The sequence below is a fragment of the Solenopsis invicta genome, chromosome 12 (genome assembly GCF_016802725.1).
Source record: "Solenopsis invicta isolate M01_SB chromosome 12, UNIL_Sinv_3.0, whole genome shotgun sequence".
NCBI classification, from domain to species: domain Eukaryota; kingdom Metazoa; phylum Arthropoda; class Insecta; order Hymenoptera; family Formicidae; genus Solenopsis; species Solenopsis invicta.
The window spans coordinates 19,152,705-19,168,434 of NC_052675.1; the positions used below are offsets into that span (position 1 = coordinate 19,152,705).

Sequence of the window (15,730 nt, forward strand, 5' to 3'; positions counted from 1 at the left end):
TATTTTTATTTTTTATCGTACAAATGTCTACGCAATTTCCTTAATTTATAACGACTATTGGTATAAAAATTTGCTATAAGATCTAAACACATTTAATTTAACCAATTTCTCAATAAACTGACTATATCTACATGTTATTGATTTAGCGCGGAAGATATGTAATTCGACAGGTGTATTTTTCTCACGAATTACAGAAAACCGACGCAGGCGCATTTCCTCTTTTTTAAGACTGGCACTTCATTCCAATGCGCTCTTTCACAGAATACACTTCGGTCTCAAGAGCGATGTCTCTGAGGTTTAATTTTTTCGACAATGAAACCATGTTCCTGGTAAAACTTATAATTTAAAAATTATTACTGTTCTAGATTAATACATGATATTTTTAATTTGTTAAATAGGCATGAATCGGCTGTGAATACTTTCAGGAAGTGTTAAATACTGATGTGTCAATAGTTATATACAATTATATCAGTTATAATGACAATATTATCTCCTTCTTTTCTCACTTTAAGTACGTTATTTAATAGTGAAAATTTATCTATGCAAACACTTCATAAATATTTATGTAATGTGAATACAAAATTAATTACGACTAATATGTAATTCAGTTGCTCACAAACTGGAATATAATCTAACTTAAAAGCACTATAAAATATTTAAACATGCTCAGTTTATATTCGAATTAGAGCTGATACAATAATCGATTTCAATGGATTACAAAAACTTGAAGTACTAATATTTTGATTTGAATAATTTTAATCTTTTTTCATCAAGAAAATATGTATCTACATTACATGTTCTAAAAATAAATCTTTCCCATTTCTAAATTTAAATGTTATTTTCTTATTAATCATGTCTCCACTATGATAATAATGAATTGATATTTATCTCGTTATCGCGTAGAATATATTACAGTAAAATAAGATATCGAAGCCTTTGTCAGCTGCAATTACAAAATAGACTGTTTTAATGTATATCCATAATATACAGTGGCGTGCAAAAATTACTGGCCAATTTTGTACTCGAATTTTGTTAGAAAACAACCTAATAAAATTTTTATAATTATCATTATTTTACTATATTATTTTGTTACCTATATCTTATACTCATACCTGATAATTATGAAAATTATATTAAGCTTTTTTAGAGTACAAAATGTCACTGATCGGAAACTTTTGCACGCCACTGTATGTTTTAAATTACATGTTTTACATAATATTTTTTTTCCATATTACCGTGGCAAAATTCTCTATTGTTCCATCAAGTAGTCCACCGACGTTCAAAGTAAACTTTTTAGTTCCTCTACGCAACAGGAATAGTATCATTTTTTGTATATGCATAGGAGCTTTATACCATTGAACGTTGTACCTACGAAATTTAATATAGATAACAAATTGCTAATTTATGAAAAAAATTATTTAATTATATAATTTTAGTACGCTTATTTGTCAACAAATTAATTCTTTTTTTCTGCAACCGTTGAAAAGAAAATGTTCTTACATTAATTTTTATAAAAATGTTTTTCTTACACAGTAACGAATACGTGAATGTTATGGTCGAATACATTTTGCCCGATATAATTGGCCAAAAATATGTATATCATACTTATAGTTGCATATAGAAATGGCAGACAAAATTCGTTGATATTATTGCCAGATAATTCTATTTCAAAAATCTAAATAATTTTATAAGAAGACTATTAATTTACTGCATATGTACGTTTAACTATTACTATTAATTAACTTGCTTTCTTTATTTTTATAGCTAAGATTATATCACAAGTAATTTATGCAGAAATGAATAATTACTACAAAACTTTTGTCAGACAATTAGTTACAGGTATAGGTATAGGTATGTAAAGGTGCGAATATATTAGTATTAATTTTCTCTTCTTGATTATTGCGATAAAGTAAATAAATGTTACTATAAAACTTTGATTAATATTGTTAACATTTACTAATATCAAAGTTATCTGTGCGATATGTACATATATATAATTTTTTTTAAATAAATTTGCATACACACACACACACACACACACAAATACATATTTGCATTCAACTTTTTTTCATTGAATTTACATACATACCTAATATTATATTCATGATTTATATCTTTGTTGAATTTTGAAGATTTATAATTGTGACAATTACTTGTGGAATCTTATTATATTTAGGGAATTATTTCGTAATTTCAAAGCAACTTTTATACTTATTACACAAAATTGAAAACTTACTTGAAATAGGTTGAGGCTAAAACAAATTACTACACATCCTGTAAAACTTAATATCATTGTATTTAATATAGATATAAAACGCTTAGATAATCTGTAAAGACAAAGAAAATGTTACTAAAGGTATTGCACGAATATTGTTGATGTAGATACAAACTTTATAGCTTGCCGGTGAATATCAACGGCATAAATTACACCCTGAGTCATCAAAGTCTTACTTTTTAGTGTAATATTTTGTAAAGTATTAATGTTGATTGCATGCTCGATACGATAGCTATAAATGTAATTATATACAAACTCACTAAATATGACACAACTTTTTTCTAGTTAAAACACATTTCTACACATTTTTTACATATATTATATAAAAATATCAAATTTTACTCTAGTTATTGAAACTAGAGACTAATTTCTATTTCTCTATTCCTACCTAGCAATTTTAAACATTCCACAGATATAGTAAAGATATGTAAGCATCATTGTACCTGTGGCTAACATTATAATTAGTGAGATACAAAGTACTGTGTACATATACAACGTAATCACAGAGAAATACTTTTCTTCGACAAAGTCTCCTGTTATGATGAGTAAATGACGTGGTACGGACACATTCATCGGTGTATCAACTATATTCCACCAATATTCAATTAAAATATAAATAAATATTGAGAAAATTCCAAATGCTGAAAATCGTTAAAAAAATGTTTAAATTTTTAATATATGATATTATAATATTATTTTATGTATTTTGTATGGGCGTAAGTATTATAAAATAACTCTAAAATCAGGTTTCATTACAAAGTTACCATTTTTCTATTTTATCTAACAATAAGTTATAAACACATTTAATATTTATCGTAAATGTGCGTACACGACAAACCTCAATTCTTGACTGACTATATCTGGGTCACTCAAGAATCGAAGGATAATCGTATGTTTTCGAAGGTTAGGTTACTCGTACGTTATTGTGTAAGTGATTTGGTTTTTACAAGAGTCTATTTTTCAATGAGCGTCAATGAGACACACTCTTTGCGTTTTGCACTGACACTGGCACTGTCTATTGAAACTTGTATCAAATTTTTGCATTTAGTACGCACTTATTGTAAGTGCACATCGATTAGGCCAAAGAAAAACATTATAAGAACTTGAAAACTGCTGTTTTTTTACTCTGTTCTATATTATATATATATATATATATATATATATATTTAAATGTATATTATACAGATACTATCCTATAAAAAACGAATAAATCATGAAGGACTCACCTATAATCCTCCGAAGGATATCTCTCTCGAGGATTAAAGAACCATGTAATAAATCATTAATCATATGCAACACATTACCATTCATCAATTTGGAAACATTTAAAATTTTCTCGGCGTTATTTGAAAAGTTAAATTTAAAAGAAGTCTTGAAATTTTTGCAAAATTTTACGCGAATTTAAAGCGCTACAACAAAATTTTTCTCCTTTTTACGTAAATTCTTCCTTTTGTTTTAAAATTAAAAATCATTAAAAAATGAGTTTTTACGTAAATAATTCAATATTATACCGAGAAATTCATTTTTTGTAATAAAAGTATTTTAAAGTTTAGAAAACTTAGTTTAAAAGAAATGTTTGTTAATTTTTATTCGATGATATTTTATAAAGTTACATCAGTTTGAACAGGAGCATTTATATTATGTCAAAAGACCAGTTTTTGATTTGACATAAAAAAATCTCGTAGAGAAGAAACTAAAAGACAGAGTTCTGTCGTTTCTTTTTAAATTTTAAAAATTTCTCTACGATTTTTTCAAATAAATTTTAACATTTTATGAGCTGAGAAAATACCACAAGCTTTTCCAAGTTTATGAACGGTAGTGTATATACATATGTAATAATATTATAATAAAAATAATGTTTTTCTCTCTCCACTTTCTAACTGTTAAACCGAAAATATAATTTTGTGCAAAAATATCTTCTAAAATATTGTCCAATAAATATCTTCTTACCTGTTAACCCAAATGTATAACATTTTGCAATAAAATTATATTTTTTAAAAATAGCAATTTCGTTTTCGTCTTTTAAATTGTTAAATACATGTAGAAGCTCCGTCAGTAAATTCTCCATCTGGCATTTTATTAATTTTGTACATTGTCTTTGTATATATCACAAAAGCACTTTTTGTTGTAAAAATTTATTTATGACAGATATATTAATCTCATTTAACAGATTAATCAACTTACATCTTCCATATTAAAATGGAACGAGTTATACGTTATTACGAACATTGTATAGAAAGATACGGAAGACAGCACTTTAAGAACAAGGTTTGAAGTACATTTTAATATTACTAATAGGGTGAGCTGCAAATAAATAATTTTATACAATTTCACATAAATATGTCAATAACAATATTATGATATTCTTCCTTTACCTGAAATATAATACTTGCTGTCAAAATAAAAGAGAGGAAAATAAATTGAAATCGAGTAAATATTGATTGTTGATAAGGCCATAAACCGATAATAAGTAGTAAGATTTTGTTTAGCCTGCAATACTGAATTACTGGACGTATCATTTCTCTGCGAGTTTCTATGTATTACTGTGAAGACTGAAAAGAGCGTCTCCCCTTTTTTCCTTCATTGCATGATTAAATATTCCACACATTCTTATTCTTATTTTTTATCATACAAATGTCTACGCAATTTCTCTAGTTTCTAATGACTTCTTGACTAAAAAATTTGCTATAACATCTTAACACACTTAATTTAACCAATTTTGCAATAAAGATATTATCGATTTAGCACTAAAGGTAATTCGACAGGTGTATTTTTCTCACGAATTACAGAAAACCAACGCAGGCGCATTTTCTCTCTTTTATTACTGGCACTTTATTTCAATGCGTTCTCTTACAGAATACACTTCGATCTCAAAAGCGAGGTTTCTGAGGTTTACTTTTTTCAACAATGAAGCTCTCTCTTTGGTAAAGCTTATAATTTATAAATAACTGTTCTAGATCAATACATATTTTCAATTTTTTAAATAAGCATTAGTCGGCGATAAATATTTTTAGAAACTGTTAAATACCGATGTGTCAATAGTTATCTATAATAATATCAGTTGTAATAGCAATATTATTTTTTTTTTCTAATATACGTTATTTAATAATGAAAATTTATGCAAACATTTCACAAATGTTTATGTAAATGTAGATACGAAATTAATTATGATACGTAATACAGTTGCTTACAAACTAAAATAGAATCTAATTTAAAAACAATATAAAATATTTAAATATGTTTTGTTTATAATCAAATTAGAGCTGATATAATAATCGATTTCAACAGATCACAAAAACTTGCAGTATTAATATCTTAATTTAAATAACTTTAATCTTCTTTTCAACAAGAAAATATTTATCTACATTACATGTTCTAAAAATAAATCTATCTTTTCTAAACCTAAATGTCATTTTCTCATTAATCATATCTCCACTATAATAATAATAAATTGATATTTGTATTGTTATCGCGTAGAATATATTACTGTAAAATAAGATATCGAAGCCTTTGTCAGCTGCAATTACAAAATATACTGCTTCAATGTATAACCATAATATATGTTTGAAATTACATATTGTACATAACATTTTTTTTTATATTACCGCAGCGAAATTTTCTATTGTTCCATCAAGTAGTCCACCGACGTTTAGAGTAAATTTCTTAGTTCCTCTACGCAACAGGAATAGTATCATTTTTTGTATATGCAAAGGAGCTTTATACCATTGAATGTTGTATCTACAAAATTAAATACAGATAACAGGTTGCTAATTTATGATGGAAATTATTTAATTACATATGCTTATTTGTCATTAAATTAATTTTTTTTATTTTGCAACCGCTGAAAAAAGAATGTTCTTACATTAATTTTTATAAGAATGTTTTTCTTACGCCGTAACGAATACGTGAATATTATCGTCGAATATATTCTGCCCAATATAATTGGCCAGAAATATGTATATGATGCTTATAGTTGCATATAGAAATGGCAGACAAAATTTGTTGATATTATTGCCAGATAATTCTATTTAGGAAAGCTAAATAATTTTATAATAAGACTATTAATTTCCTGCATATGTACGTTTAACCTATCGTTATTAATTATCTTGTTTTCTTCATTTTTACAGCTAAGATTATATCACAAGTAATTTATGCAGAAACGAATAATTAGATTAAAACTTTTGTTAGAAAATTAGGTATAGGTGTAGGTATAGGTATAAGTATAGGTAAGTATAGGTAGCACGGATATGTAAAGATATAAATGAATGAATATATAAGGATTAATTGTAAACCAAATCCTTTTTACTACTACTGTATGCTGAAGTAAATAAATACTATTTTTATTAATCCTCAGTGTACGCACTTTAAAAAAGTCTCTCTCTGTACATACTGAGTATTTTTTACTCGGCATTTTCTATTAGAAAATAACTTATATAACTTATATCTTGGGTTGCAGTGCAGTGATTTTAATTAATTTCTGATTAAATCGATCATTTGAAGACTGAAAAAAAGAAGTTTTCCGTGCAAAAGTTGGAAAAGTCATAACCCAACAGATATTTTGCAGTAATTTCAGGCGTAATCGAATGCCACATCTTTGAAAATCGGTCCGAGTGATTTTAACGTAATATATACACTGAGGAGTAATATCATTAACGTTTACTAATATCAATGTTATATGTGTGTATGTGTATATGTGTACATATATACGTACACACACATATTATATATTTGCTTTATTTATTTTTTATTTATTTAATTTACATATATGTCTAGTATTATATTTGTTATTCATGTTTTTATTAAATTTTGAAGATTTATTGATCTGTAATAATTACTTGTTGAATTTTAACATATTTAGGGTAGTGTTTCATAATTTTAAAGCAATTTTTATCTTTATTACACACAATTGAAAACTTACTTGAAACAGGTTGAGGCTAAAGCAAATTATTACACATCCCGTAAAACCAAGTATCAGTTCATTGAATATTGATGTAAAACGCTTAGACATTCTTTAAAAACAAAACAAATGTTACCGAACGCATTACACAAGTGTTGTTGATGCAGATACAAACTTTATAGCTTGCCGATGAATGTCAACGGCATAAATTACGCCTTCAGTCATCAAAGTCTTACTTTTTAACGTAACATTTTGTAAAATATTAATGTTGATATTTTCGATACGATAGCTATAAATGTAATTATATAGAAACTCACTAAATGTGACACTATTTTAGCTAAAACACATTTTCTACACATCTTTTTAAATATTATATATTATATAAAAGTATCAATTAAATTATATTCTGATTATATTAAAAATTCTAATACTTATTTCTCTATTCTTACCTAGCAATTTTAAACATTCCACAGACATGATAAAGGATTGTGAGCATTATTGTACCTGTGGCTACCATTATAATTATTGAGATACAAAATGACGTGTACATATACAACATAATCACATAGAAATACTTTTCTTCAATAAAGTATTCTGTCATGAGTAAATGATGTGGTTTGGACACATTCATCGATGTATCAACTGTATTCAACCAAAATTCAGTTAAAATATAAACGAATGCTACGAAAATTCCACTCGCTAAAAATTGTTAAAAAATGTCGTTTACATTTTTAATGTATAATATTATAATATTATTTCATCTATATATTGTATGGACGTAAGTATCATGAAATAATTTTATAATCGGGTTTTATTGCAAAATTACCAATTTTTTTATATTATTTGAGTTATAAACACATTTAATATTTATCGTAACTGTGCATATAAGACAAGTGCTTTAATCCTTGGCTGACTATAGTTGGGTTACTCGAGATATGATGAATATTCGTAAATTTTTGAAGGATACGTTGTTGTTGTGTAAATTAATTAATATTTATAAGTGTATTTTTCAATGGGCATCAACGAAACGCACTCAATGCATTTTGCACTGACACTGGCACTGTCTATTGAAACTCGTGTCAAATTTTTGCATTTAGTACGAACTTATTGGAGGTGCATATCAATTTGGGTAATGAAATACGTTGTATAAACTCGAAAACTGTTGTTTCTTTACTCTGTTCTATATAATATATATGTATATTTTTTAGATGTATATTACATACATACTATGAACTTACAAAGAACGAATAAATCACGAAAAACCCAATCATAATCCTGCAAAGGATATGTCTCTTGGTGATTAAAAAACCATGTAATAAATCATTAATCATACACAACATATTACCATTCATTAATTTGGAAATATTTGAAATTTTTTTGGCATTTTTTGAAAAATTAAATTTAAAAGAAGTCTTGAAATTTTTGAAAAATTTTACGCGAATTAAAAGCGTAACAACAAAGTTTTTCCTCTTTTTTAAGTAAATTCTTCTTTTTGTTTTAAAATTAAAAATTATTAAAAATTGAGTTTTTACGCAAACAATTCAATATTATATCCAGAAATCCATTTTTTAAAATAAAAGTATTTTAAAGCTTAGAAAGTTTAGTTTAAAAGAAATGTTTGTTAATTTTTGTTCGATGATATTTTATCAAGTTATCTCACTTTGAAGTAAAAAGAGCATTTAAAAATACCAGTTTTTAATTTTATATAATATAAAAGAATCACGTAGAGAAAAAACTGAAAGACAGAGTTCTGTCTTTCCTTTTTAAATGTTCAAAATTTTTCTACGATTTTAAAAAATAAATTTTACTTTTTTATGAGCTAAGGAAATACCACAAGCTTTTCCAAGTTTATGAACGGTAGTGTATATGTAATAATATAAAATTTTTTTTTCTCTCTCCACTTTCTAAATGTTAAAAACCAAAAACATAGTTTCGTGCAAAAATATGTTCAATAATATTGAATCCAATAAGTATCGTCTTATCTGTAAGCATAAATGTCCAACGTTTTGCAATAAAATTATATCTTTTAAAAATAGCAATTTCGTTTTTGTCTTTTAAATCGTTAAGTACATATTGAAGATCCGTTTGTAAATTTTTTACCTGGCATTTTATTAATTTTCTACATTGTTTTCGTATGTGTTACAAAAGCTTTTTTTGTTGTACAAGTTTATGTTTGATAGATATATTAATCCCATTTAATGAATCAGACATCAACTTACACCTTCAATGTTCAAACCGAATGAGGTATACTTTATTATGGACAATGTATAGAAAGATACGGAAGACAACACTTTAACAACAAGGTCTGAAGTACATTTTAATATCATTAATGGAGTCAGATGCAAATAAATAATTTTATACAATTTCATATAAATATGTTAATAACAATTATGATATTTTTTTTTTACCTGAAATATAATACCTGCCGTTAAAATTAGAAAGAGGAAAATAAATTGAAGTCGAGTAAATGTAGATTGTTGATAAGGCCATAAACCGATAATAAGTAGTAAGATTCTGTTTAATTTGTGATACTGAGTTATAGAACGTATCATTTCTCTGCGAGTTTCTAAGTATTACTGTGGAGACTGAAAATATAAGAGTTTGTCTCCCCTTTTTCTTTACTGCTCGCGGTTAAATATTTCACACATTCTTATTTTCATTCTTTATAGTATAAATTTTTTCGCAATTTTCTTAATTTAAAATGATTACTTATATAAAAGTTGGCTTAAGATCCAAACATACTTAATTCAACCAATAGCTTACTATACACATTATTGATTTAGACTAAAAGGTAATTTGAAAAGGTGTATTATTCTCATGAAGTTAAATTACCAGCAGATAACCGACACAGGCGCATTTTTCCTCTCTTAGCGCAGACACTTCATTTCAATGTACTCTTTCATAGAATACACTTAGTTTTCAAGAGCGACGTCTGTGCGATATAATTATTTTTTTCGACAATGAAGCTATTTATCCGCGCTAAAATTTATAATTTAAAAATGACTGTTCTAGACCAATGTACGATTTTCAATTTTTTAAAAAGGCATTAATCTGTGATGAATATTATTAAAAAGTGTTGAATATTAATGTATTAATAGTTATTTACAATTATATCATTATATTGTTCCATTATATTGTAATGGCAATACTGTTTTCTTTTTTTCACTGTATGTTATTTAATAACAAAAACTAATTTATGGAAATACTTTATAAATTAATAAATGTCGAGACGAATTTAATTATGACTAATATGTAATACATTGCTCACAAACTGGATTAGACACTCACTTAAAAACAATATAAGATATTTAAACATGTGTTTATATTCAAATTAGGGTTAATACAATAATCGATTTTAATGGATTGCAAAAACTTGAAGTAGTGTAATCTTAATTTAAATAACTTTTATCTGCTTTTCAGCATGAATATTTCTATCTACATTATACGTTCAAAAAATAAATCTAACTATTTTCTAAAGATAAATACCGTCATTTTCTCATTAACTCCACTAGTATCTCTACTATTTTTATAATAAATTACCTTATCACCGTGTAGAATATATGACAGTAAAATAAGATATCGATGTCTTTATCACCTGTAAATTATAAACATACTCTTTATAGTATTCATATATAAACGGTATTATTCTAAATTATCTATTCAATATTACATTTTTTTTCTACATTACCATGGCAAAATTTTCTATAGATCCATGAATCATTCCACCAACTTTTAAAGTAAATTTTTTAGTTCCACTTTGCAATAAAAATAGTATCATTTTTTGTATATGTAAAGGGGTCCTATACCATTGAATATTATACCTACAGTATTGAATATTGATAATGGATCGCTAACTTGTGATAAAAATTTTTTAATAAAATACGTTTTTCACACATATTATTTTATTTAGCAATAGATTAATGTCTGTTGTTGCAAATGTTAAAAAGAGAATATATCTATATTATATCGTATAAGAATGATTCTCTTACGCAGTAACAAATAAATGATTATTGTGATCCGTTACATTCTGTCCAATATAATTGGATATAAAGATGTATAAAAAACTTGTTGTTGCATATGTAAATGGCAGGAAAAGATCGATAATGTTTTTAGATGACGCTACTTGGAGAAGCTAAGTAAGAAATTGTATAATAATTAATCTCCAATATATGTATGTTGTAATTATCAAGGTATAAATAATACACTCACACGCGCACACGCGTACACACATTTCTACTATACTGAGGTAACAAATAATTTCTACAATTACAACCTGATAAAGAATTTTTTATAATTATACATATAAAGTTATATATAATCATATATAGTTATATATAATTATATATCAAATATGTTTATATACAGGGTGTCTCATTTTAAAAGATTATCCCGAATAATTTTTTAAAAATCCATTGTACATAAAAATGTTTCCTACAAAAGTTGTAGGGTTCAAAGAGGGACATAAGAAGGTACTACTGATTTGACCTTGGATGGCGTCGTCAAGATCATATCAATTTTTTTAAATGGAACATACTATTTTTTATTCCAAAATTTAATAGCTAGTGTCAAGAGCTTTCCAAAACTCTACAAGAAAGTTTATTTTTGTTGAGTACTTTCCGAGTTGTGAGGTTTGAAAGTTACAGTGTACTGCAACTTTAAGCATCATAAGTCGGAAAGTATTTAACGAAAATAAACTTTCTTATAGGGTTTTGGAAAGCTCTCAAAATCGACTACAAGAAAATGCAATAAAAAATATAGAATATTATGGAAGTACCGATTCCCTTTAGTACTCTTTAATTAAGGAAATATTGATATTCTAACATTATGATAAAATGCATATTTAACTATTATTTGCATTTTTTATGGCTTCTACATGTATGTCCAGTTTTATATTAATTTAATATTTTATTGACTTTTTATTTGCAACTGTAGCACTGATTTGTCGATTTTTGTTACATTTATAGTTATATTGTTACATTGTTATCAATATGTAATTTCGATGCAATCTTCATAAATTATTACACGAAATTAGGAACTTACTTGAAATAGGTTGAGAGCTAAGCAAGCTATTAGACATCCCGTGAAACAAAAAAACATTATGTCGAATGTGGACACTAATCGCTTAGACAGTCTTCAAAAATAAAAAAAAGCATTACTAAATGTATTGCATGAATATTCTTGGAATACATACTTTATAGCTTGCCGATGAATGTTGATAGCCTGAATTATGCTCTCCATCATCAAAATTTTATTTTTTAGCGTATTTTGTAGAATATTAATGTTGACTGCATGCTCGATACGATAGCTGTAAATATTATATTGTCGTTATACAGAAACTATTTAAATGAAACAATTTTTTAGTCAAACATAAACTTTCATAATTTTTTTAAATATTGTATTTTATATAAAAATAAATTTGATATAACGGTTCTTATTATTGAACTTGATAGAAAATAATATATATATTCTTACCTAGCAATTCTAAATATTCCACATGTATGTTGAATATACGTAACGAGTATTGTGCCTATTCCCACCATTATAATTGTCCCGATACAAAATGTTGATGAAATATGCAATACAATCCAATAAAAATACTTTTCTTGATCAATAAAGTACTCCGACGGGATGAGTATATGACGTGATTGAGACGTGTTTAACGATAAAATAATATTACTTATGTCTGACCAAAATTGAGCTATAATACAACTAAACAGTACGCCAACTCCTAATGCTAAGAAGCATAAAATATATCACTTAAATAATCTTAATGTATAGCAAAATTATTTTACAAGATTTTTTATTTCTAAAAATTATTTTAAATATCTCTTACGCAAATGTGTTATAAAATAATTTCTTAATAAAATCTAGTTTTATTTTAAATACAATTACTTTATTCTACTAATTTACACATTTACTATTTATCGTCAATGTGCATATGTGATAAGTACTTGAATTCTTGGCTAATGGTGGTTGGGTCACTTTAGATTTGATAGTGATATTCGTTAGTTTTCAAAGTTTACACCTACATATTCTCTGCATCGCGTTTAATTTAGATATTAAATCGAGAATATCATTCCATGCAAAAATCAACATCTTCTTACCTGTAAGCACAAATGTATAACATTTCGCGATAAAATTATATTTTTCTAAAATAGCAATTTCGTTTTCATTCTTTAAATCGTTCAGTACATGTTGAAGATTCGTGAATAAATTCTTTACCTGTCAATTTATTATCTTTTTATATTATCTTTTGTACATACATATAAAAAAAACCACTTTGTACAAAAATTTAGTGAACAGACATATTAATCATACTTAACGGATTAGACATTAACTTACAGCTTCAATGTTAAAATGGAATAAAATATATTTTATTATCAATACTATACAGAAAGATACGGAAGACATCACCTTAACAACAAGGTCTGAAGTACATTCAAATTTTATTAATGGTATCAGCTGCAAACAGGTTTACACAATTTCATATATAAGTATCATTAAAGACACGGTATATCAATTCTTATACAATAAAAGCAAACAGATTTTTTTGTATATTCATATAATATATAATATAATTGTTGGTATCAATTCTATGATATAATATAGTACGTTTTAATCCATCATATATTTTAATGCAATACTTTCTATCCACACAGATACGTAACGTAATGATGCGAATGCACATTTGCTTCTAAGTGGCTTATCGCCGCTTGTCGTCAATAATTATTTAATAGTTGGGTCTTTTTAATTATTTTATACATGCAATGAGAATAACTGTCAACGTGGAGATTATGTGTTTTGATAGTCAAATGTAGATTATTTTTGCACGAAAGTTTTATCGAGATAAAATCAAATACGGAGGACAAGTTTTTATAAAAAGTATAGCTTTTCAAGTTAAATTGTATACATACATTTATAATATCAAATGTACTATTGATTGCGAATTAAAATATATATATATATATATATATATATATATTTTGCAATTTTATGTATTCTTTCAAAAAACCAATCTGTATATTTTGTTTACAGTAAACTTATTGGTTTATACAGTATCAAAATAGACATATATTTAAGAAATTGCATGCGCATAAAGCAAATTTTGTAATGTTATAATTTGTTAAAAATATCTGACTACATAATAGACATCGAAATAAATTATTTGCTAATGAAAGATTAGCGGGAATTTATTTCATAATAATGCGATTATATTTTTTTTTTTTTTACCTGAACTATAATACTTGCCGATAAAGTAGCAGAGAAAAAAACAAACTGAAATTGAGTAAATTTAGATTGATGATACGGCCATATACCGACAGCAAGCAACAGAACTTTATTGAGACTGTGATACAGAATTATCGGACGTATCATTTCTCTGCGAGCTTCTATGTATTACTGTGGAGACTGAAGATATCGATGAGAGTTTTTCTCTTTTTTTTACTGGTTGATTAAATATTCCACACATTTTAATTTTAATTTTTCTCTTATATAAGTTCTGAGCAATTTTCCTAATTTATACTGTCTACTTTCGTGAAAGTTTGATATAAGATCCAAATACGCTCAATTTATCCAATTTCTCTGTAAATTGAATATATGTTATTGATTCGTTAAAGATAATTCGATACGTGTGTACTTTTCTCATGAAATTAACTTACGGACGGAGGACTCACGCAAGCGCATTTCTTCCTTCTCGGCGTTGAAACTTCATTTCAATATACGCCCTCACGGGATACACTTGGTTCTCGAGAGAGACATTTCTCAGCGTTATTTCTTGATGCTGAAGCTACATTTATCTGATAAAACTTGTAATTTAAAAATGATTGCGCTAAGATTCAAAACACGACATTTTAATTTTGAAAATAGCAATTGACATTAATATATATTTTTGACAAGTGTTCAATATTAATATGTTATCTGTAATGTTGTTTATAATTATATTTCATATCAGCAAGATTTCATTTTTTTATTTTTTGATATATGTTATTTATTAACGAAAATTTTTTACTTAACTGTTTATATAAATATCGATTCTTTGATATAACTACAAATATGTACAAAGTCTAAGGTAACTCCGTTATTGTAATTTTACAGCCCTGACGAAAAAAAAATGAGAACTTAGGTAACATCAATGCATATGAAAATAATTTGAAAAGTAACTTGGTTTAATAATAAAGACAATTTACTTTTATAGGGAATTTAATTTTTCAATATAATTTCTTTGAAACTCGGCGCACCCTTTAATGTTTCTCCAAGTTCCAAGTTCCTTTTTTCCCCAAAGGGTTTCTTTGAAGTTTTTAAAATAGTCATTCGTGGTGTGTAATGCGTATGCGTTTATGTGTGTATACGCGTGTGTATCAATAATTTCAGTTGTTGTTTGAATTATTCTTTTTTCATTTTTTTTAATTTAATCAACTGTACATCTTTACATTTTGATCATTATGAGTTAAATCACATTAAACACTAAAGATGATTCAATGCTAGAGTCGAAACGTTTGTCAATGGGACTCAGAATGGAATTCAGAAAGGTATCTAAAAATTTTTCTACAAAGACTTTG

General features: G+C 26.2%; 4 protein-coding genes across 5 annotated transcripts in view; 1 reads left to right on the forward strand and 3 right to left on the reverse strand.

Moving 5' to 3' along the window:
* Positions 1 to 15,730, forward strand: part of LOC105202583 (non-structural maintenance of chromosomes element 3 homolog) — a 314,468-nt gene that overhangs the window by 130,329 nt on the left and 168,409 nt on the right. The gene's annotated exons all lie outside the window — the stretch shown is intronic.
* On the reverse strand, positions 498 to 5,400 carry LOC113004037. Its single transcript, XM_026136016.2, has 9 exons — positions 4,651 to 5,400; positions 4,460 to 4,579; positions 4,226 to 4,343; positions 2,664 to 2,916; positions 2,352 to 2,507; positions 2,237 to 2,252; positions 1,530 to 1,675; positions 1,236 to 1,368; positions 498 to 943 (listed from the first exon to the last, which is right to left on the reverse strand). The coding sequence occupies exons 1-9, from the start codon at positions 4,792 to 4,794 to the stop codon at positions 893 to 895; spliced, it is 1,137 nt and encodes a 378-aa protein (XP_025991801.2). The 5' UTR covers positions 4,795 to 5,400; the 3' UTR covers positions 498 to 892.
* On the reverse strand, positions 5,504 to 8,516 carry LOC105198356. Its single transcript, XM_039455432.1, has 6 exons — positions 7,622 to 8,516; positions 7,323 to 7,461; positions 7,194 to 7,209; positions 6,167 to 6,299; positions 5,881 to 6,013; positions 5,504 to 5,792 (listed from the first exon to the last, which is right to left on the reverse strand). Exons 1-6 carry the CDS (start codon positions 7,801 to 7,803, stop codon positions 5,742 to 5,744), a joined length of 654 nt encoding a protein of 217 aa, XP_039311366.1. The 5' UTR covers positions 7,804 to 8,516; the 3' UTR covers positions 5,504 to 5,741.
* Positions 10,244 to 15,691, reverse strand: LOC105198357. Its single transcript, XM_026136064.2, has 10 exons — positions 14,831 to 15,691; positions 14,403 to 14,753; positions 13,515 to 13,634; positions 13,277 to 13,394; positions 12,645 to 12,906; positions 12,364 to 12,477; positions 12,213 to 12,303; positions 11,162 to 11,304; positions 10,861 to 10,993; positions 10,244 to 10,767 (listed from the first exon to the last, which is right to left on the reverse strand). Exons 2-10 carry the CDS (start codon positions 14,544 to 14,546, stop codon positions 10,717 to 10,719), a joined length of 1,176 nt encoding a protein of 391 aa, XP_025991849.2. The 5' UTR covers positions 14,547 to 14,753; positions 14,831 to 15,691; the 3' UTR covers positions 10,244 to 10,716.

Coding starts and splice junctions, on each gene's coding strand:
- LOC113004037 (XM_026136016.2), bottom strand. CDS start 4,794: ATGATACGTCCAGTAATTCAGTATTGCAGGCTAAACAAAATCTTACTA. Junction 4,344..4,459: donor TCCATTTTAATATGGAAGAT/GTAAGTTGATTA, acceptor ATAAAATGCCAG/ATGGAGAATTTACTGACGGA. Junction 1,369..1,529: donor ATTCACGTATTCGTTACTGT/GTAAGAAAAACA, acceptor TAAATTTCGTAG/GTACAACGTTCAATGGTATA.
- LOC105198356 (XM_039455432.1), bottom strand. CDS start 7,803: ATGAATGTGTCCAAACCACATCATTTACTCATGACAGAATACTTTATT. Junction 6,014..6,166: donor ATTCACGTATTCGTTACGGC/GTAAGAAAAACA, acceptor TTAATTTTGTAG/ATACAACATTCAATGGTATA. Junction 5,793..5,880: donor CAATAGAAAATTTCGCTGCG/GTAATATAAAAA, acceptor TTGTAATTGCAG/CTGACAAAGGCTTCGATATC.
- LOC105198357 (XM_026136064.2), bottom strand. CDS start 14,546: ATGATACGTCCGATAATTCTGTATCACAGTCTCAATAAAGTTCTGTTG. Junction 12,478..12,644: donor GGAATATTTAGAATTGCTAG/GTAAGAATATAT, acceptor TAATATTTACAG/CTATCGTATCGAGCATGCAG. Junction 12,304..12,363: donor ATTCATCGGCAAGCTATAAA/GTATGTATTCCA, acceptor TTATTTTTGAAG/ACTGTCTAAGCGATTAGTGT.